A 23,081-nucleotide genomic window follows, 5' to 3' on the forward strand; every position below is an offset into this window, starting at 1 on the left:
TGATCGCGGACAAGTGACATAACACAAGACCATCTTTGAACGTGCGTCGTCTGCTCTCTTCGCATTCGGCAGCATAGCGGTCCTTCGGAGATCGGCGATTCAGCTGGCAAATCAGGTAAGCAGCAGATAAATAACCTGTAGCCTGGCCGGTTTGTTTAAGACAAAATGTACGAAGAAACAAGCATGGAATATTCCACAATAATGCTAATCAGTTGGTGAAAGATGACCGCGGAAGAGTGGAAAAGTATGTTTTTAGACGACATTTTGTCACGTATCAGACGAGAAGCAGTCTTTATTCTCAGTCTGCGGTTTGTACCTAGACTGCAGTCCGCAGTCTACATTTTGTACCTAATCTGCATTTTGTTCCCGGTCTGCAGACTGCAGTCTGCATTTTGTACTGACCGATTGGGGTAGCATGTGATAATACCGATTCCATTTTCTCCCAAGGCCCCATTTCATGCTTTGTTTATCCAGTACCAATCGGACTCTGCTCTAACAAGAACGTACTGGTCAACTGAGGGCATAGCCGGTAGAAACTCACATTTCATGTTGAAATGTTTAGGCTGGCCTTGTCCAACCGCATTTATTCTTTTGCTTTTCGAGACACCAATCTTGACACTTTGTCTCCTTGCGCCCCGAAACACGTGATGTGGCAACGCGTGTTTCGGGGCGCAAGTGAGCTCAAAGTACGGAACTTGATATAGTGCACGGGTCATTTTCGAATCTATGTGCGTTGGCTGTTAGGCTGGCGTTACATATCTTCGCTACACAGTGCTGACGAGCCCCAAGAAGGGCGAAACAGCTTTCCACTGTTGCGATCCTACTTTATCGGTTCTTGTCACGTTGGTGTCTCGAAACGTTTTTCACGTAGTATCAGCCTTGCAGTCTACTGCTTTTATTCCACGAGCGCGCCTTGAATACAAGATGACATATACCCAACAAGGGTGTGTAGCGCCAAGTTGGCGCTAACCATCCTAAAGCCAACAAGCGCGAGTTACTAAAAAACGCCCCCAAAATATACAAAACTAAAAATGAAAGATCCAGATTTCTTACTGAAGTCAGTGCTCAGTTATATTGTATAATTTATACCTACCCATGAATAAGATTTCAGATTTTCTTCAAATAGCTACTTGCTCTTTCTTCACCTTGCAATCATCTAAACAAGACGACAAGAAAAGGGTGATTAGCATTGAATAGGAAATGCAAGAACGGCATTTGCAAAATTAGCGCGCTTTGGAGCCATATTATATATCCAAGCACTGCATATTTAAAAGCTGCGTAAACAGGGTGTTATTAAACAGAGGAAGAATAATATGAGATCTACTTGACAATTTCTGCTATTACCCAGTCTCCTTAAGATGGTCGTCTACATCGCAAGAGAACAGAAACGCCGACCCAACTGGGAAGAGCTCGAACACATGATTAAACGTAATTTTAGTGGTTTGCTGGAAGATGATTTCGACCCCGTTAGGATCACCATGAGGCATGTTGGATTCCCATCTGAATATTACCAGGTAAAGATATTTGAAAATATTTGTGGAAAAAAAAAAAACGAGCACTAGAACACTAACATAACTGTGACTTCTTAGTATTGTTAGTTCAGTCCCGAAGCGGCTAAATTGTGACATACTTTACAACTCGATACCAAGCTGAAGGAAGGAAACGTATAGTATATCATTTTTTTTTTTCTTTCTTACGTCGAAGTTTTCAAAATTATACGCAAAGTGGCTTAAGTATAAAACTCTAAAATTTAAAAGAGGCCAATGTCCCAGACTATTGGGGTGGATCACGGCGGAAAGGTTTCGCAACCTGAAATTTGATACTATACATGACATCTTCGTCAGTTCGTGGAAAGGAAATCTATCACCTGTCAGTCGTAATGTTCGAATAACTTAATTTTGTCTTCAGAGCAGACCTCAACTTACGATAATAATGGGAAAAGTGAAGAAAGAAGTCTTTTCGGCTGTTTCCAGCGTTATGATTTTGGGAATTAAGGTTACTGTATACCTTCAAAGGTGTCTCGCGTCCAAGTTATGAAGCGCGTCCGGTTTAAACTGTAGATACCCAAACCCCTATATCAAATTAAAGCTTATGGGGCTGGCTATCAAATGTACCGAGCATTTTGAAACAAAATAAATTGTCGAATTTTGCATAACCACTGAATGCGAGCGTCCGAATCACCTTTTGAAAGCTACAAGTCAAAGTGAATTTTGTTTTCCGCCAATCTAATTCTTTCCTTGGTTTCAATACACCACGCGATAAAAAAACGCGTCTGCGTTTTGCCATATTCAATTGCAGCAAAAAAAGTACAGAACATTTTCGAAATAGAATTCAGACACAATTTCTTTGGTTCCTATGTTTAACTAACAACTGTCCAAATTTGTGTGAAATCAAACGAATTCCTGTGTACCAAATTCGTGACATCCGTATAGGTAATTCCCGCGAAAGTAGTCTCGGTTTTAATTGCATACACACCATAGGGCTGTTATTCTGGAGTGAAACTTCTACCTTCGGCGAAATTAAAACATAACACCGCCGTTTCTCCGCCAATATTTCGTCTTTTTCAATCTTTTTTTTTTTTTTCTCAGAAATTAGAGATTTCTCTTCCACAGTTACTTTGACCCATAAATCCAATAAATCTGAAGGTATATGGACTTAATCCGTACGTGAAATTTTAAAATACGCCGCTTAAGAGCGTGGTATTGATGAAATTATAATACAGACTTCACGATGGGCTGAACTACAATCAAAACGAGTTCCAAGTAGCTATGCTCGTTCTTTCGTTTAGTTCAAAACATTAAGTATAGAGCGTTTTCATGGCGCCCTGGTTGCTATTCTGAAACAATGGGAAATGTTTGTATGAGAAACTAACGCCATGCAACATGCTAAATATGGCTGCCGTGACATCAGGCTCAACTCCGCAATTTTAATTCAGCGCTGTCATAGCTAGTAGTTACTGACTATGGCGCTGTTTTGAACTCGCCATTGATAAAACGAATTAGTTAAATGAATCCGCCAACGTCATTTAGCAATCGAATGAAATAATTCCACCCATTGCATGGTTCTTGAACAAATGATATTAAAATATTGATTCGACTCATGGCAGGAAATGCCGGAAGACCGTTCCGGCGATAAGCAATAAACCGGAGTGCCGAAACCTTTTCCCAAACAGGAGAGCGTACAAAAGCATACAAAGCAAAGTATTATCACAACAGAATTTCGTTTTACCTTGAAAGTCGAGAATGTAGCAACAAGAAAGGGTTTTTAGCAGAACTTCCGTGTCAGTCTGCACCAACAATTCAGCTGCTTTCATGCGAACCGAGTATTCCTTCACTCGTCACGCTTTGTTACGTCATTTGCACGTGAAAAGGGTGCCTGGCCGGCATCTATATTCAATATGATTTGTCCTTGGCCTTTTAGCCTCAAGTTTAAAAATTTACGTGTTTATCCAATAAATAGTAAAAGTGGTCTTTGAACCCTTTTTGATAGCATATAGCAAACTACAGACGCCTGCGTGACTTAATTAATAGAGCATTGCGAGATCGTCCAAAGTCCATTGAAGTTTGCCGGGCTCCATAACTATTCGTCTCTAAACTGTACATATGAAAACTCAGAACACAAAGATCGAATTCTTTACGAAAACAAAAATGCCGTACACGCTAGTAAGCTGTCTAATTTTAAGAGTTACAACTTACTTTTCTGTCGAAGTGCATGCAAAAGTTTCGCAGGGGTATTGTAATTATTCCACACGTCTGTGTCTCTTCAATACATGCGTCCTGTATATTTTGGGCAGGTGAAAATAATGTTTGTGTTACACTCTGTGACCCACTCCCAAAGATCTCCTACTTTATTCCACTTTCAAATACTCCTAATTGTAGTTTCTGCGTTTTAAAAAGTCTTAGGAAAACGGCTCCTGACACCCTCACGTGTCGTGCGAAAATGGCTTCAAAGATATCATGGAAGATTCTTGAATTTGTTTATTTTCTCTTTCCCAGAAAACAAATTCATTTGCATGACAACAGCAATTTGAATATGAAATGTGAATATCAAATGTGACAGTCGTGTCACACAACAAACCCTTAAACATCAGGCCCTTGCATACACTGAAATTATAAACAAAATTCTGGAATCTGATTGGTTACCAGAACTCCCTATTTTTAACCAAATGCAAGAGCGTGACCAGATAAGGAGTTCAATAATAACAAAGTGTCAAATAACAAGCGCTTTACATAGTATTTCCTCCCTTACACTGAGAACTCACGATCAGAGTCTCTACATTCAATAAACCGTTTAGAAATGGCTTTCTCCCGGTGAATTTTTTCATCGAAATTATAAATCGTAAACAGGCTTCGCTTTGTCGTGACAGCGTTTCTCTCGAATTTGTATGAAAGTTATGATTAGTTAATTGATGCAAACAGGACGTCGTGTCGTCCAATTCTGTCTGTAATTATATTTGTGATGGAAAAAAATTTGTTATCACTCGTATGATTACAGTCCGAATTGGACTTCACTCGGTGCTATTAACATTACGTACTGTTCCCGCTTCGCAAAAAGTTGAATGACTGACGGATTTCTGAACTTCGTTGTTTCAGTTACAAGACATACATATCCCATGATGACCAAAATCTAATTTAGAACTAGTAATAATTATATCTATCACTTTCATTAAGTGCTCGAGGTTTCTACGAAGTTAAAGTCGATGAATGTTCAGTAGAATTCAAGTTAAATTTCTTTCAAACAACAATTTTCAACTATTCCGGCCACAGTTCGGTATTATCACGCTTCACCGTTGAATTAATTACAGCTGTAGCTAGCTGTGTAACCAACCTCAACTCATTCAACAATTTTTGAGCTTTTCAGCTGTCGTAAAGGTGAATGTCCCTGTTTTTCTCTTCTCCAGATTTGAAACATCCAATAACATTTGTGAAAATTTGTGAAACGTCGGAGAAACAAGAAAAATGTTGCCATTTTGTTGACCACCTCAAGCTAGTCTGTATACTTATGGATTGCAGACTGTAACATAAGCAGTTAGTATACCAATAAAACAGCTTTTACCGACACGAATACCCACACTTGAATATACATGTACTTCATAGCCGCAAGTGGCTTGAATCAAGAACTGATCTTTTCTTATGTTGATCTGATCCAAGATTTTACTGCCGCTCACTCACAAGGGCAAAAATCACCTTCAAAAATACTACTACAATAAAAAAAAAAATACTTCCTTCAGTTATGTCCTTGACATTTACTGCATGAGAAAACATGCTTTGATAGTTTTTCACCGCGTTCGAAGACTTAGCATGCTTCTGACATAATGAAAATGAAGGTTCAAAGATTAAGGACATCTTATCTCAACCATACCGGCCATAATTCATCCGATCTACTTCTTATAAACAACTACTTCTATATGTAAGAGTACATATCCTTAAATTATACATTTAAAGTAAAAGGTCAAGCTTGCAAAACATTTATTTCGGGGAGGCTTTCCTACATGTAGTTGCTATGTCTCGTATTTACTCAGTTGATTCATAGAGACTTCCTTTGTTCCCATCGTTACATAGCATATTTCAAAATGTTCAGGTAATCTCGGTTACATTTTAATGTATATCAAGGTTGGAGGTCTCCAGCTTACCTGGCGAAATTAAAAAAGAAAAACTTCAAGATATTACTACTATTTGAAACATTTATGCAAGACGGCCAGTGAGTAGCATTTAGGACAAAAAAGAAAAATAGTATTTAAGTATAAAAGTTTTCAACAAATTCTTTGTTTGAGTATTTACCTGTGTGCTAAAATGAGACTCTATTTAAGTCGAATAGCTCGTTCGTTTACTGCATGATCAGCTATTCAAAACAAGTAAATTGAGATACGACAATGGACGTCATTTTATTTCTCTGAGTCACAATTTTATTCATTCCGTCCTAACAGACATTCATCAGCTATTCAATGATCCAGTGGCACATCTGCAGTTCGATGACACATTTTCTAAGCATTTTTTAAAACCATGATGTCGTACTTTAATTCAAAAAGAATGATAAATACCTGGCAAGTAAGACAGGGTTCAGTTACGGATTTCAATATTACATAAAGAGCTTTATAGTTTTCCAAGCACGACTGCAGTACTCGATCGGTTGCTGGTAAATAAGTTAAAACAGCGAATACCAAACGAGCTCGGTGTCACGATTCTCAGAAAACGTTTTAGCGATCATTCAGTCTAGAAGCTGAAGTTGTTTTGGTTTATTGTTTTGTTTATCAGTCTTCAGTAAAGAAAAAATACTAAGCGCTCTCTGAAATTGACTGCGATCGCCAAGCTACTTATTCAAATTCACTTCACAGAATTTCATACCCGATGGAATACGACCCCGTTCCTGTAATCATTTCCCGCTGTCAAGGCGTTCGCCCATTGGAAAAAAAAGAGACTGTAACCGCAAATATCACGGTCCATTTTGTGCAACTTGTCCGTGCTTTGTAACTCATTTCGACGACCGTCGATAAAACGTAAATTTATCGTAACACCTTTGGACTGTTCATGTACAATTTTTGATAAGAGAAAGCTGAGAATTGTGGATGAATGACTTGAGAGAATACTTCATAACAGACCCGAATATGGCGTCAGATTAGGGAATGTTTTACGTACAGTTTTAATGTATCGTGTACCTACTCAGTCGTACCAAACCCTAAGAAAACATGCTTTCGTGGCACTAGATGACTCTAAAGCTGTTGTTTTCACATGCCTGGATAACTAGTCACTAATTTCTTTCGATCTTCTTATCCTTTAACGAGTTCCAAACGAAATCATGATATTAAAATGAGGTGTGACATTATTGTGGACCGTATTTTCTTCGCACCCCGATAGAGCGCCTAAAATTGATAGTGTTCCGGATGGGGTTAATACGTTTAAATATTGCTGAAGGAGATGGAAACTCATTTATATTGCAAAACATGTTGTGATTTTGCAGTTCAGTCTCAACTCCCAAAACAGATCGTACCAATTTCCGAGCAATTTCCCATATTAAATGTTTTCCCTTCCTACAAAAAAATCAAATAAACCGATTTACTGCTAACCAGGATTTTACAATATATATGAGATTCTGAAAGATTTTCTCACCTCTTTCTTGGTTTCAAACCAACGCTTTTGTAGAAGTATTCGCTTCACCAAACTGCGAAGGGACAGCAGAAATATGAATTAACAGATCCCTTTCCAAGAATCGACGACGATTCTAGGTTTCCAAAATTATCTTTCCGGGAAAATAAGGTAATTATCACATGTTAACGATGCCTGACATAAGTGATTTTTATCAGGTCCCGTATGTGAGTTCCTTGTGCAGGGTCACTCTCGTTCCCAGAGCCTCCTGTCCCTCTGATCCTGTGTAGCCTTGGCACGAGGAAAAGGAGCCACTTTTCCTAGTACCAAGGCCCTGGCGGCTACAAGAGACTGGCCGCTTTAATTTGGAAACGAGAATGGTATCGGTCATGCTATTGCTACGTAACAACTAATATAAAAACTTGCTAAAGTGAACGAAGTTATACCATACAACGCCGAAAATAAGCAAAACCTTTGTCTCCAAGGTAAGAGAGGAGGACCTGGGAGACAAGTTTTCACAGTGATTGACTGGGGTTGCTTGCAGTTTGAAAATTCCCGAGAAAGTATCATCGAGACGGGCAATTCTTTCCAAGGAGTAGATAAGCATAGTCGCCGGAAATTTTGCTTTGAGTTTTTCACTCAAATTTTTGAGCATTTTCGTGCATATTTCAGGCTCCATTGACCCGATCATTCTGATCGGGTATCATTAGAAAGATCTTTTCCTCCTGCAGTAGCCTGTGTACGTCCGCGCCCTAGCTCTCCTCAAAAAAAGCGCAAAGAGACAAGTCTATGTGGGGGAGTAGTTAATCGTGTTCCGCACCCCGGGTGGTGTTCCTGGAATGTTCGGAACGTAAGCTGATTGGTCATTATACTAGTCTGCATTACGTAAGGCATTTCCCGTTTTTTTTAATTGGTTAACGTTAATCGATCATTTCCTGCAAATGCCGCGCGGGTTAGAGAAACCAGGCATTTTCGATCCGCCTCAAAGGTACACACCACGAGAAGTTTGTGACAAGCCGCCCTAATGTCTAACATTCTCACATATGTTCGAGTTTCGCCAGCAACTACAAACGTACAGAAATTTAAATACCGGCAACTGATGAGATCTACATGGAGGATCGACACCATGGTCTTGGCTGAACAAAGCCAATGTCATATACAGTACGCAAAACAGTCAACATTTGATTTATGTGGTGTCAGAGCGAACAATTTTAAAAAGGATGGCGGTACAAACCTAAACATCGAGCTCAAGAGACAAAAGCTCGATCAAATTGATGCAAGAAAAATGAGAACGTCTCTAAACAAACGTATAACTTTTTCCAAATAAAGTTACAGCAATCTCTGATGAGGCAGGACGAAGATAAATGTGATATCCGCGATAAGAAGCAAAATACTGTACTTCCAAGCAGTTCTTATTAAAGAGCCGGGCCCAGCGTCACAACATCTAATGTAAGTTGGCGCAATATTAGTTAATAATAATAGTTAACGAATATTTCAAACTTTGTCCCCCCCCCCCCCCCACCAGAGAGCTTTTAGGCTTTTTTATGTTTTAAAAAACACATCTTGCAATAGAATTGAGCTTATTTAAAATAAACAAAGTATACTGGCACGTGGCAAATTACAGAGGCGTCTTGAGGTGTCAGACTCTACAAAGCGGCATGTCAGATAACAGCGGAAGTCATGCAGACCTGTGGAAAAAAAAAACACATGTATGCCGGCTTTTCTTCCTTCTGTGATTTTTTTCTTTTTTACCAAAAATAAGGGGGCTTGGCGAGCGGGCTCCTCCCCTAGATCCGCCACCGGAGATCTGCCTTTGGACCTTTCTCAGTGGCAAAACACTGATTTGTAATTTCTCTTTCCTGTGATCATTTTCTGCTTGCCTTCTTCGTAGTTCGAAGAGTATATACCTTACATTCTAGCTGGGAATAAGGCTGATACTTGGCGACAATTCATGAGCGTTTCAGAAAACGTTTTAGCGATCGTTCACTACTAACAGCTCAGTTTTATTTTACTATTGATCTTTAATTTAGGAGTGTGTCCCTCCCCTTTAAACTTCCGCAACTCCAGATATATGAACTAAGCGCGAGCGCTTGCTAAAACCGACTGCGATCGCCGAACTACTTGTTCAAATGCACTCCTCAGAATTTCATACTGGGTAAATTTATTTGTCAGGCTTTCACTAAATCAATGGTATATGTATATGTAATTATTTGCTGTAAATAATTGACGCAGTAGCGTTCACCCATGGAAAAGTGGGAGAAGATAACTCCATCCATTTTGTAGAACTTGTTGTTGTTGCAGTTTAGAATCGTTTCTAGCACCGAACAAACATAGACTGTAAAACTATTAGTGACAAAAAGCTGAGAAATTAATGTGAGCGAAATTAATGTTGATGAATGACTTCATCAATTGACTTAAGTAAAGCATTATTTGAAAGGCTTTTTTTATCTACAGTTTTAATTAACAGTATTCTGAATGGGATTAAAATATCGCTGAAGGATGACAGTTCGTATATTGTGATGGAGATTATTATCTATTTTTTTTTTTTTTTTTACGTTCAGAGTAAATCGTTATACCGGCCGAGATCCGAGCGAACGCTGATATTAAGAAAAAGCTGAATTTGGTATTTGGTTTGGCGGGGGATGGAGGAGAGGGTGGGGGGGGGGGGGGAGGAGGAGTTGGATAGGTTTGTGCTGCGGATTTGGGCAAAAAGGTTTTCATAACCACATATTTCTAAAAATAATTTGAGAGGATCGTATCGCTTTTCCTGCAAATTTAGCGTATTTTAGGTATATTAATGTGTTCGGACTACTTTGGATTTTGCTTGTCATATTGCTGGGAGGGAGAAGTTTTAAAACCTTTCCGTGATCTCCATAGAAAAAACTTCTCAATTATTGAACCTGATTTTGTTAGGAGAGAGAGAACGAGCCCTGGAGCTTCCTCTAGGTTTAAAATTTGTATCAGAAACAAATGGATCAAAGGCATAATTTGACATTTTTGCTCCATCTAGGCCTTTCTTCTACCTGCCACCTGCCCCATCCCTTCTAGCAAACTTTTTTTAGAAATCAAGCAAGAATGTCAACTACACGCATTTTTTTTTTATTTTTTGCTTCGTTTCTCTTACAAACGAACCTTGCATGTGGACTAGTTGACTGTCTGCTACAGAGATTTTAACTAAATCTATTTCAATATACTTGTGTCTGGCATCGTTAAATTCTACTGATTTTTTATTCAGACTTCACTTATTCAACAACGGAAAAAAACCTTTTAGACCAGGCTTCTCGAGGGAAAAATTATGTAAGCTATCACACTTCTGTGCTTTGTATTACAGCCCAAACAAGTTGATTGTTTTAAAAATAGCCTAAATCGAGCTTATTAGTTTGAAAGCATCAAAACCATCGAAAACGTTTTGCCGCTGTGTTTTAACAAAGCCGCTGTAAAAAGATTACATCACCACTAAAGAAACGACAAAGAGACGGTACACGTCTCCAAAACATTCGCTAGTATAAAACTATTTTCTACTTGAAAATTGGTATTGAAAATTAGGACATATTTGTTTATTTATAACATCAGCTGAATGGGTGACTCTCTTTACCTTGCAACTATCAGTAATGTTTCCTCTGTTTGGCAGACATGTCTTCAACCTTATTACAGGGTAGGTTACAGTGACAGATTCTGTCATCACTTTTCCAGGTTTGATCTTTGAGAGAAACTCCTTTCTCTTGGCTCGAACTATTTGGAGACTTTGATCGGCGATTCTAACATGAAAGGTCCTTTCAGGATCAGACTCTGATTCCTCTCTAACATACAGCTCGATCGATTCAAGGTGTTGAAGAAACAGGAGAACCAAGTGAGCGTCAGCCTCGAAACTTTCAAACAGTGTATCCATCTTCTCAGCAGAGTAGAGTGTTTGTGACAACTCGGATGGTCTGGTCCTGAAAGGGAAACGGAACAAGGTGCCATCGTAAAATCCCTGGGGAAAAACATCTTCCGTACAGTCAAAGATTCCCTTGTAAGGAAGGAACTAGTCAGGTATTTCGTCCATCTCTGCGCGGTCTTCATTGAGTCGCCAGTGTTTTCCTGTTCTTCTGTGGCGCTTGTCAGAAAAGTGAACACCATGAGGGTCAATGAAGCCAATTTGGGAATCACTGAGTAAACTTGGTAAATCTGAGATAGAAGAGCAACACAAACATAACTAAGAGGACCACTATGGTGTGAAGGGCTTTCTTTTAAGTAACGGAATATTGAATTCAATCTTGAAACAATTGTTTCACTTTTGTAAAAAAAATAGGCCAGTTTAATTAACTAAGAAAAGACAAGAATTGTAAAGGTTTCTTTATGAAGCTATGTTGGAAATTCACCAGGTTCAGCAAACAAATGTGAGTCTTTAAGCAGGCTCTCAGCTTCAGTTATGGTTAAGAGGGCGCATATGTGTAGACCTATTTGATACTCTGTGAACCTTAGATTCTCTGTGATTTCATATCACTGGATGATTTTTAGTATGGCTTTCAAAAAACGTGATTTAGTCGTAAATCTCTGAAAAATTCTCTGCGTTAAGTAGGTTTGAAATGTAAATCTTTTAGAGGGTGGTAAAGGGAGGTTATAGATCACGTTTAACGGAAAATAAAGCAGCCCTTTCACAATTCACGAAAAATACAACATTGGCATTTCACGCTTCACGGAAAATAAAAGAGAACGTTTTGGAAAATCACGGTTCACGGCGACTATGGAAATCACGATTCACGAGGAAAAAAATGGCTATTTCACATTTCACAGGAAATAAAAAGGGCCGATCACGGGTCACGAAAATACCCTTTACCACCCTCCTTTTAGGCCCGGTCCAAATGCCGCTCCACTCATGTGCCGAACCAAACTTGATTAACTTCGACTTTAGAGCGACTTTAGAGCGACTTTCGAGCGACGGCTGGTTCAGACGGCGTACTTGCGTGGAAATTAATTCGGGAAGCCATTGGTAACAATTTTTGACGAAAGAATATGCGTTCTGAATTCAAGAACTCTATCCAAATAGAAAAGCTGCCACTAACATTTCGCTGTTATAGCAGTATTTAGGGAAGCAAATTCAAACTCTAGGTTCAGTGTTTAGACAGGTTTTCTCCAGGTTAATTCGACTTGTTAAAGGGAAATCTCATAAACTGGGCTATTATCACGAAGAAAAAGCAAAAAATGAATTTGCGCTAAAGGAACTCGCTTATACAGTCACGTTTCTCATAAATCGAAGGCATATTTTGTTGTCTTTATTTTCAGCGACGACGTCGAGCTTCATGCATGACTAGTCACGCCACTCAATCTTGAGCCAATCACGAGTCCTGTTATATGAAAAATACATTACAGTAATTTATGCATTAGGTTCGACACATGAGGAGAACGCCGTATGAATCAGCTGCCATTCCAACGTCGCATGGTGCGACATACCCTGGCGAATTCAACGTTGTTTGCCGCACCAAGCCCAACCTACCGAACCAAACTGATTCAAACGCCGCTCTTGTGCCGTATTTAACTCATCAGTTAGGTTCGGCGCATGAATGTAACGGCGTTTGGAACGGGCCTTACCTATCTACCATATTAAAAACGTATATAAACACTAAAATTTATTAAGATTGTACTGGAGATGCATGTACCTGTCATGTGAAATACAGACTTGAATCCAAGACCAAAACGGCCGACTTTCATTGGATCTTCCACTTTGATGCTATCACAGACCAGTCGAATACCCCTCCAGTCTTCTCTTGTAAACCGTGCGTTGTTGTAAGCGTAAAGCGCTGGGCCCTGTTTGAACATTTCAATAAAAGATATATGAGGAAGTCTTCTGTGGAACTAGGAAGAGATCTGTATCTTTTTGTAGCGTCCCCAAACGCAACTTGTGTAGTCATGTCAACTATAACAGTATGCCGTACATATTGGCAGATTTTCCTCTTACCTTATCAAACAACATCAGAGAAAATTTAGGCTTTTTAAACGTTATATATGTCTATGTATCTATAGTTTCTCCAAAATAAAATTGGATGGATGCACATTTTTCTGGTTAAAGATCTGTTTGTCAGACATAAACGGAAACCATATTCTTCCGTTCAGGAAAGTGCCAAGGACACGTTCCTGTGCATGACATTGAAAACCTAAAAACCCAAAAGCTTTGACCATTAAATTAGAAGAAACTGTAAGTATTATGCCCTAGCTTTGTCAAAAATTACCGTGAAACTAAACTGAGCTGATATTGTGAGTTATCCATTCATAAGGTTTTTGGATTTTACCACAATAATCACTCTGTCTTGAACAATTCAGTGAGTTTGTTCTACGTGGTGTTAACTGCGCATTTTAAATTTTGCGAATTTGCAACGTTACTAAGTCATAATTTTTGTCCGTTTCGATCAAAAATGAGACAAAACCATGTGTTCACCTGAAATTGTGCGAGGTCCTCATCAGAAAGATGTTCTGTGTCATAGCTGTGTTTTTCGTGCAAGAACTTCACTCGACTGGCATTTGCATCCTCAGCATTTTGAATCAGTTCCTAGACACGAGAGGCGTGAGAGATAAACAATCGCAAAAATACATATACTAACGCAGGAAAATCTTTAACATCTTTAAAAGTATATAAATTTCTGATATACAGACTGTTAGAAAAATAAACGAAGAGTTCTCCTACAGAGCCTCGCTGGTTTTTATCACTGATGAACGTGAAGATGACGTTGTAATTCAGTTCTTAATTGATCCATTGTAGTCCAGTTCGCTATGTGTTGTACTGTTTAGCAGAAGGATTATATCGTGATATTTGCAAACCTTACTATAGCAGGCAGGGGGAAGGAAATTTTGCTTCCCTGCAATCTGGGCGATTTTTGCACAAAAGTAATGTGTTTTACCTTCAGTATCTGTCCATCATCAGGATACTGATCTAGAATGGACCTCAACTGTTGGATCAGTGATGGCTGAATTAAATCAAACCCATCGTCATCATTGTTCGCTGAGAAGCAAATTAAAGAAACAAACATTAGAGGAAAGTTTCAAAGAAACCAAACACAAAGGCCTGGCCTAAGAAAGAACGGAACTGACATAATTTCCCTCCTGAATGATCGAGGCTTTAAGCTGCTCCGGACAAGAGGGTCACTTCAGTTGACATTTCTGATTATCTGATAATTCTGGTACATCTGGACTTCTATACGCACCCTATTGACTATGGATTGACGAAAGGCGTCTCTGTAACCTACGCGTAGGCACTAATTCCTGAAAGCTATCATTTAAGAATGCTTCCCTGCGGGAGTTATTAAGAACGCCCCCAAAACATAGAAACTAAAAATGAAAGATCCCCGGATTTCTTACTGAAGTCATTGTTCATTTATATGGCATAATTTATACCCACCCACGAGCAAGATTTCAGATTTTCTTCAAATAGCTCCTTGCTGTTCCTTCACCAGATAATCATCTAAATAAGAGAACAATTAAGAAATAAAATCAGCGCGCTTTGGAGCCATATGGAATATTCAAGCACTGTATATTTTCCAGCGACGTCAATATTCCGCGACAGATACAAGTGTTCTTTTTTAATTGAGAAGAAAGTGTAGCCGGTCAGGCACCGCTCGATTATAGGAAAGCTAAAATCTTGTTGTCCAATCATAAATACTGCATATTTTGCACTTTTGAAGCACGTCTCGCGTCTCGTCTTTCAAATTTAACGACCCAGATTCTGTTTGAAACCTTGCAAATATCTATCAAACTACGTTTCTTTGGGGAATTAACAGGGTCGCTGAAAACAAGCGGTTTTTAAGCAGCATGGCGCTGAACAATAACCCAGATTCCACTCCTTCTGAAACGATGGGCGAAACGGCTGTCAAAATGACTTTCAAGTAGCTATGTTGTTGTTTAAATCCACAACATTAAATGTAGAACGTTTTCATGGCGCCCTGGCTGCTGTTCCGTAACAACAGGAAATGTTTACCAAAAAAAAGAACTCATTTCCCAAAGGAGAGAAGAACACCACTATAGACTCAATATAGTTGCCGTGACATCGAAGAAGGCTCGACTCCGCAATTTTAATTCAGCGGTGTTTTAAACTGACCATTGACATAAGTTTTGTAAAATGACTTAACCAACGTCATTTAGATACCGTATGAAATAGAGGTTGCCTATTTACCGGGTTAGGATTTCGACTTGGATTTCGACTTGGATTTTCGAGTTGGATTTTCGAGTTAGGATTATTGTGGAGGGATTTTTTTTCTTTGGCGGGGTTTCCAATACATATTCAGTGGTTTTACACAACGTACTTTGTCATCGTCTTGAGGTCTTTTCAAGATGGAGGAGAACGAGGATGGTAGATCGGTACGGGCAATCTTGTTTAATCTATCCCAGTATTGCATTCGTAGCTGTATTTTGGAGTGCAAACAATAGTTGACACTTCAAAGTTCACGGAATGTGGATTCTTTGAATGCTTTGCTGTGGAACGGACGTGGTCTGAACATGTGCTTTCGGTGGGCAGTATGACATCAACTGCTTAAAATGCAGAAAACAGAACAGTTATTGGGGGGGGGGGGACTGGGAAAGCACTGTAAAGCAGCATTGGAGCCATTTGTTGGTCTTCAAAATGTGGTGGAATTATAGGATTCATATATTTACCTTTTGTCTCATTCTGGGTGCAGATTTCTAAATTTGCACCACCAGAATAGATATGACAAGAAAAATCGTATTCTAGATCTTACCTTTGATTTACGCGCGGAGCATGGTAGTGGCGAAGGGAAATGACTTCATGTAAGACCCAATGTCTTGCCTCTTGCTTCAAGTATGTTTTATTTAACAAATAAAGAAGCCTGAGCCGTGGATTACACTGATAAAACGCGACGAGCATTTGAGAACACGAGGGAAATGTAGAAAACACCAGCCGCAGGCGAGTGTTTTCTACATTTCTCGAATCTTCTCAAATGTCCTAGGTCAGTTTTATCACCGTGTAATACACGGCTTAGGCTTCTTCATTTGTTTTATATTATAGGGGAAAAACAATAAAACACGCTTTTTCTTTGTCTTATTTAAGAAATAAAAAACATGTAGCGTGTTTCTATCGAGTTTTAGTATAAATCTACTAGCGTTCTATCACGAATGCCGCTCTCTGATTGGCTTCGCTACTCAATATCTATTCTGTGATAGATAGTGAGTGGCGTGGCAGCGTGCCCTTGTTAACAAAATGACGACCGCTTCTTGTCGTGTCTGTGAAGAGGATTTAGATAAAGTTTTGAAGGACTAGTAGATTTATAGTAAAACAATTAGATTACTCGCTCTCCATTTCTATGCGTGATAGAAATCTCGAGCTCATAATGTAATTGTTTAATAGAAACACGATTTTTAACCAATCAGCGCGCGTATTTTCTTAGGACTGTTTTCTAAACTGTGATAAAACATGGGTTTTTGACCAATCAGAGCGCGTGCAGGGTCCTTTCTATATTATAAATAGTAATGTTGCTGAATAAAAAGACAAAACACAAACCCCACGCCTACAGGAGTTCTTTTGTTTACAGCATTGGATTGGAAATCTACGAGACGGTTGACGGACAAAGTAGCCGATTCATTGCAGTTGGATTACTAGTAACCATCTCGAAAAGACCGACTCTACATCCCTAGGCCCGGTCCAAACGTCGCTCCACTCATGTGCTGAACCAAACTTGATTAACTTCGACTTTAGAGCGACTTTGGAGCGACGGCTGGTTCAGACGGCGTACTTGCGTCGAACTTAATTCGGGAAGCCGGTGGTAACAATTTTCGACGAGAAAATATGCGTTCTCAATTCACGTACTCTGTCCAAATAGAAAAGCTGTGACTAACATTTCGCTGTTATCGTGCTGTTATCGCAATATTTAGGGAAGCAAATTCAAACTCAAGGTTCAGTGTTTGTATTTAGACAGGTTTTCTCTCGGTCAAATCGACTTGTTAAAGGGAAATCTAATAAGCTGGGCTATTACCACGAAGAAAAAGCAAGAAAATGAATTTGCGCTAAAGAAACTCGCTTATACAGTCCCGTTCCTCATAAATCGAAGGCATACTGGTATTTTGTTGTCTTTATTTTTAGCGACGACCTCGAGCTTCATGCATGACTGGTCACGCCACTCAATTTTGAGCCAATCACGAGTCCCGTTATATGAAAAATAAATTACAGTAATTTATGCGACACATGAGAACGCCGTACAAATCAGCTGCCGCTCCAACGTCGCATAGTGCGACAGACCCTGCCGAATTTAATGTTGTTTGCCGCACCAAACTTAACCTGCCGAACCAAACTGATTCAAACGCCGCTCTTCTGCCGTACTTAACTCATCAGTTAGGTTCGGCGCATGAATGGAGCGGCGTTTGGAAGGGGCCTTACTCGAAAATCCAACTCGAAATCCTAACTCGAAATCCAACTCGAAATCCTAACTCGAAAATCCAACTCGAAAATCCAACTCGAAAATCCAACTCGAAATCCTAACTCGAAAATCCAACTCGAAAATCCAACTCGAAATCGTAACTCGAAAATCCAACTCGAAAATCCAACTCGAAAATCCAACTCGAAATCCTAACTCGAAAATCCAACTCGAAAATCCAACTCGAAAATCCAACTCGAAATCCAACCTCGAAATCCTAACTCGGAAGTTAGTTTGTCTCCATGAAATATTGCCATCATAGCACGATTCACAGACAGATTGTATTACATACTGATGCGACTCATGATGACAATGTCGCCAGAATTGCGGAAAACCATTCCGGCGGCCATAAACCGGAGTATTGAAACCTTTTCCCAAGCAGGGGTGTGTAAAAAAGCATACCAAGCAAAGTATTATCACGACAGAATCACGTTTTACCTTTAAAGTTGAAAATGTAGCAACAAGAAAGGGCTTTTTAGCAGAACTTCCGTGTCAGTCCGTACCAACGTTGCAGCTGCGTTCTGCGAATCGAGTCAAATTTCCGAGAAACTCCCTCGTCGCGCTCTGTTACGTCATTTGCGTATGGGAAATGTGTTTGTCATCGATATTCGATATGCTTTAGCCTTGGCCTTTTAGCCCTTAAGCTTAAAAATTTACTTATTTAGCCGTAAATTGTGTAAGGGTGGTTTGAACCTTCTTTGATAAGCATATATCTAACTTAAAGCCTTCGTGACATATCGAGCATGACATGTCCCTGATCGCCCCCGTGAGTCCTTTGAAGTCTGCCGGCCTTGATAACTATTTTTCTCTGCACTATGCGAAAACACAGAGCACAAAGTTCTAATTCTTGACAAAAACAACAATGTCGTATACGCGTGTACGCTGTCTAGCACTGCTTCAGTTTACAATTTACTTTTCTGTCAAACTGCATGCAAAAGTTTCGCGTGGGATACTGTAATCTGATACAACACGCCACCGTTTACCCAACACAGCCGTCTTGTATTTTTTTTCTTGCAAGACTTAATAATGGTTTGTTAATATACTGTGTGACCGACTTCGAAAGATCTCATACCTTATTCAACTTTCAGATACTCCTGAATGTAGTTTCTGCTTTTAAAAGAAAAAAGAAAAGAAAAAAAGGGGAAAAAAAAAGAAAACTTAGGAAAACGGCCCCTGTCACTTGCACGTGCCGTGTTATGACAGTCGTGTCTCAAACATCAGCCCCTTGTAGACCCTGTTATTGATTTCACTATCAGTCGTAACTATAACAAATTTCTCGAATCTGATTGGTTACCGGAAAGCCTTATTTTTGACCAAATGCAGGAGCTTCACTAGATGAGGTGTGTAATGACAAAGTATACAACGACGAGCGCTGTTTATTTAGTTCCCCCTCAGGACTCAGCACTCCTCTATATTGAAAAAACCCTTCTGATAAGTCGTTAACGTTTTTAACAGGCTTCGCTTTGTAGTAATATTTCTCTCGATTTTGTTTGAAGTTATGATTAATGAATTGTTGTCGTCCAATTCTGTCTGTAATCATACGGCGATTAAACAAATCAGACTCCCCCTTTTTGTGCGACACTCAGTATAATTACAGTCTGAATTGGACTTCACTAAGTCCTATCAGCATTACGTACTGTTTCCAATAACGGGATTTCTGAACTCCGTTGTTTCAGTTACAAAACGAAAATTCATTTGAGTAATATTTAATACTTCCATGATGTCCTCGAGATTTCGAGGAAGGAAAAAAAAATGACAAATTCTGATTGTAGAAATGGGAAATGGCATTTCTACTTTGTGGCATTGCTAGTATTTCTGATGAAGCAGTTTTCAGTCAGGCTTCAATTTTTCTTTTTTGGGGGTTCCATGTCCCATTGATCCTGCAACCCTCCCCCCCCCCCCTCCAAACCGCAAAAATCCTGGATCCGCCCCTGATTATAAACTGGGTGGCACTGAATTGTATTCACCTCGTCCTAAACAAAATTCATTCAGTTAATCATGGCACATCTGCAGTTCAACCATTACAATCAACCATGAATTCATACCATTCAAAGAGAAATAAACAATGCAACTGCAATCAACATTTTAAAAGCCTACACGAAACTAGGAAGCTTCGATAAATGAAAACTGACATACAGTTAAGCATAAGCTTGAATACGATCGAAATTACGAAGGATAGGAAGATATCTTTTGGATACATGCAAACAGACAACGTACCGAATCTAAACTGACAAGCTATCAGAAAAAACCTACCTTGGTAACTGAAAGCTGGGAAAATAAAATTGAAGTATCTCAACCGATAATAGTACGCAAATGTGAAGCGGCCAACACGACAGAGGCAAAAAATCCACTCGCACAAGCCAACAAGCACCCAATCTTCTCATCTATGGGGTCTAAACTAGTGCCCAGTACTAGTAGAATTCCTTTCGATTACGTGATTCTCGTAAACAGACAAACTTCTCAGCTGCCAACTTAGCTTTCAAGAAAACATTTTATCGATCATTCACTACTAAAAGGTGTGATTTTTTTTAAAAATCGATCTTAAGGTTATGTCCCTCCCTTTGAAACTTTCAGCAACTCTTTGAACTAAGAGCTTACTGAAAGTGACGGCGATCGGTTGAGCTATGTGCTCAAATTAGTGAGGTGGTTTAGGGAAAAATAGTTACCGACTGAAAGAAAGCACCAAATCTGGCGCACAAGCTCTTTACGATACTGCAAACAAATTTAAGCTGGGTGCCACACGATCCAATTATCTGTGGGTGTGTGACAGGCAATCCATTTTCTGACACCCTTTGCTAGCATGAAAACGAGGCTTGTATATTTAATGTTTTAGAATATGTTTATAATCGGTTAAAATTTGGTCAGGAACAATAATTATTTGGAAACTTTTTTCATTTCGCAAAGAAGAAGTAGTACCTGTACTTATGATGTAGTCACGTGACAATCACGTGCCGATATTTTTGTTTTCCTACACACACTAAACGCGAAATAACAAATGTTTCGAGTAAAAATAGAACTGTAACCAGGATAAGACATATTGGAATAAGAACGTTCTCTGGTTAAAAATATATTAAAAACATAAGCTTTCGGCTATCAGTCTATAGCCTTTAACGAATGAAGAATGTAGCGCGCAAGCGAAAATATATACGAATGGGGTGCGAAAAATTGAGAATAAAAACAAGCGTGAAAAAAGCAAGAAGATAAAAATGTAAATGAGGCCTGATTACAATAAAATAGAGTATTGCCTAGGCAACGGTTTTGAGTTGTTATCCGCGTCGACGGTTTTTGCTGTGTGCCAAGATTCTAGTGTTTTTATTCTCAATTTTTCGCACCCCATTCGTATATATTTTCGTTTGCCCGCTACATTCTTCATTCGTTAAAGGCTATAGACTGATAGCCGAAAGCTTATGTTTTTAATATATATTTAACCAGAGAACGTTCTTTTTCCAACAAATGTTTCATTACAGAATGGAGTAAAGAAGAGCACACAAATCCCATGTTGATATATTTATTTTGAAAACTGAACGTCGTACGATGTAAATAGATTTACGGCAAGCTTGACGGAAATCAAATCATGTGTTCGGGGGAGTGGAGGAACGTCTGGGTGTTACCAGTTATCAAAAACAACTTTGAAAACTGAGAACCCACGCGGAATTTGGAACGCATTCTATTAAGATCAGGTTAACGATATTAATTGAGGAGATTAGCTTCACTGCAATTGCATCTGCCAGTTCATCCTTGTTTGCAGCCACATGTAAGGAGCTCAGGGCAGGCTTTGGCTCCCATCGGAAGGGCCATCCACACAGATTTTCACCTGGCATTTATGTCACTCTAACCCCATCCCTCTGGTCACGAAACCATCTGCGGGCTTGTGCACCAGATACTACTTTGGTAAACTTCTCTGATTTTAAAGCGTGCTGTAATAGCAAGTCCCAGTGGGTTACACAAGCAAAATTAGAATCAGCTTTGTTACTTCTGCCCCTTTGGTTGCACATTTATTAGTATAAGAACAGTGGAATACATGGAAATGAAAGTTTGAATTTCACTCGTTAAAAAATGTCGCACAGTTAATTTGCCCGTGTGTGAGATGTGTTCCCTAAGGCTCTGTTCTTATTAATGAAGATTTCTTTCCCAACTTCATTTACATTGAACCCATTGCTGGTCTTGTGGTACAGAACCACAGCAAATCGGTCCAGAAGCTTGAAAATGGAATCATCCATGGTAAGCTCGTACTAAGGGTGCGTCTTACATGATCTTACGTGATCTTCTTACATGATCTTGCGTGATCTTTCATGCATCCCATGTAGACGCATTACCCTTGCCAAGAAACAGGAGGTCGTGTCGCGTCCAATAATTGAATAAAATATTGGGAGTGCCCAATATGTTTTAGGGGAAAGAAATTCGTAGGTGGAATTCACACTAATGTACTGGACATATTTCCCCATGCCCAAGCCTGCCTAGACTGCGCTGCAGACGAATACAACATCATGAAAAAAAAAGCCCTGTCATTATAAACAAGAACTTCTGTATCCAATGTGCAGACGAGAACCTGACTGTATAAATTGTTTAGCACCTATTGAACATGTACAGCTATCCTCGTGCCAGCTCCCTAATGGACGCATTTCTTTATACAAGTAGAAACTCTGCTTTCAATAACGGATTCGTCGGAGGTAAAGTTTACTTTCTTGATCATGGGAAACTGGAAGTTTGCAACTCTGTTTGTTAGGAATTGAAGGAAGCGAATTCTTTCTTGCTGGTGTTGTCTAAAGAAAATGCTTTTCAGTTTGAGGGAATCTTGGTGTCGGCTGTCACCTTTCTTTTCTTACCTTTAGCCCTCTTCTCTCTGGCTAAATCGTTGATGTTGTTCACCTTCTAGGTATCCTAAACAGTGACCATTTGTTTACTTGATTGTCGATGATTCATAATTAATGAAATAAAGAAGTTTTCAGCTGAGCTATCAAACAGTTGTGGATGTTATTGATCCATCAAAGATCTGACAATCACAGAGTTGAGCTGCATCGGGCTGGCTTGTACTGGCAGGCTTAACGCATGTCAAGAGGTCATACTTCTTCCTGAATCGTAGCTTCCCAAATAGAAACTACCCATAGAAGTGGTAGCTGGTAGTTTAGTTTTTGTGTCTGAAACATTCATTAAGGTTTCCACTTCGATATGCTGGGTGGCTATCTATGTACAGACGGCTGAAAAGGTTGCAATTGGTGATCAAATCTGTTAAAAACCATGGTTTATTTATTACCCTCGTTTTCATGCCGATGAGGATTGTCGACAATTGAAATCCCTTGCCTTCTCCCCCCGGATCATTTGCACACGTGACACCCAGGCATTCAGTCTAATCTATAAACTGTTGATGTCTTTTGGTTTAATTTGGTGATCAAAACTGTTAAAAACCATGGTTTTATTTATCAGCCTCGTTTTCATGCCGATGAAGATTGCCGAGAATTGAAATCCCTGCCTTCTCCCCCCGGATCATTGTCACACTTGACACCCAGGCATTCAGTCTAATCTATAAACTGTTGATGTCTTTTGGTTTAATTTGGTGATCAAAACTGTTAAAAACCATGGTTTTATTTATCAGCCTCGTTTTCAT

The 23,081-nt window shown here is 39.4% G+C and overlaps 2 protein-coding genes across 4 annotated transcripts in view; both read right to left on the bottom strand.

Moving 5' to 3' along the window:
* The window catches only part of LOC145488561 (sacsin-like), a 44,476-nt gene that overhangs the window by 19,755 nt on the left and 1,640 nt on the right, over nucleotides 1-23,081 (bottom strand). The window contains exons 1-3 of one of the 3 annotated variants that reach the window (XM_081467442.1): nucleotides 4,740-7,097; nucleotides 3,229-4,517; nucleotides 1,094-1,156 (exon numbers count right to left, since the gene is read on the bottom strand). The gene's annotated coding sequence lies outside the window, so the exon portion shown is untranslated. The other 2 variants (XM_081467441.1, XM_081467443.1) reach the window with 2 other exon arrangements.
* LOC145488586 (sacsin-like) lies at nucleotides 9,762-13,489 on the bottom strand. The gene is made up of 2 exons (XM_081467476.1): nucleotides 12,722-13,489; nucleotides 9,762-11,249 (listed from the first exon to the last, which is right to left on the bottom strand). Exons 1-2 carry the CDS (start codon nucleotides 12,879-12,881, stop codon nucleotides 11,107-11,109), a joined length of 303 nt encoding a protein of 100 aa, XP_081323602.1. The 5' UTR covers nucleotides 12,882-13,489; the 3' UTR covers nucleotides 9,762-11,106.

Source organism: Orbicella franksi, chromosome 5 (genome assembly GCF_964199315.1).
Source record: "Orbicella franksi chromosome 5, jaOrbFran1.1, whole genome shotgun sequence".
In the NCBI taxonomy this organism is placed as follows: Eukaryota; Metazoa; Cnidaria; class Anthozoa; order Scleractinia; family Merulinidae; genus Orbicella; species Orbicella franksi.

Bases quoted from the DNA above. Each gene is read 5' to 3' on its own strand.
- LOC145488586 (XM_081467476.1), bottom strand. From the start codon at position 12,881: ATGTTCAAACAGGGCCCAGCGCTTTACGCTTACAACAACGCACGGTTT. The intron at 11,250-12,721 runs GTACATGCATCT...CTTCTATCTCAG, and splicing joins GTCTGTATTTCACATGACAG to ATTTACCAAGTTTACTCAGT.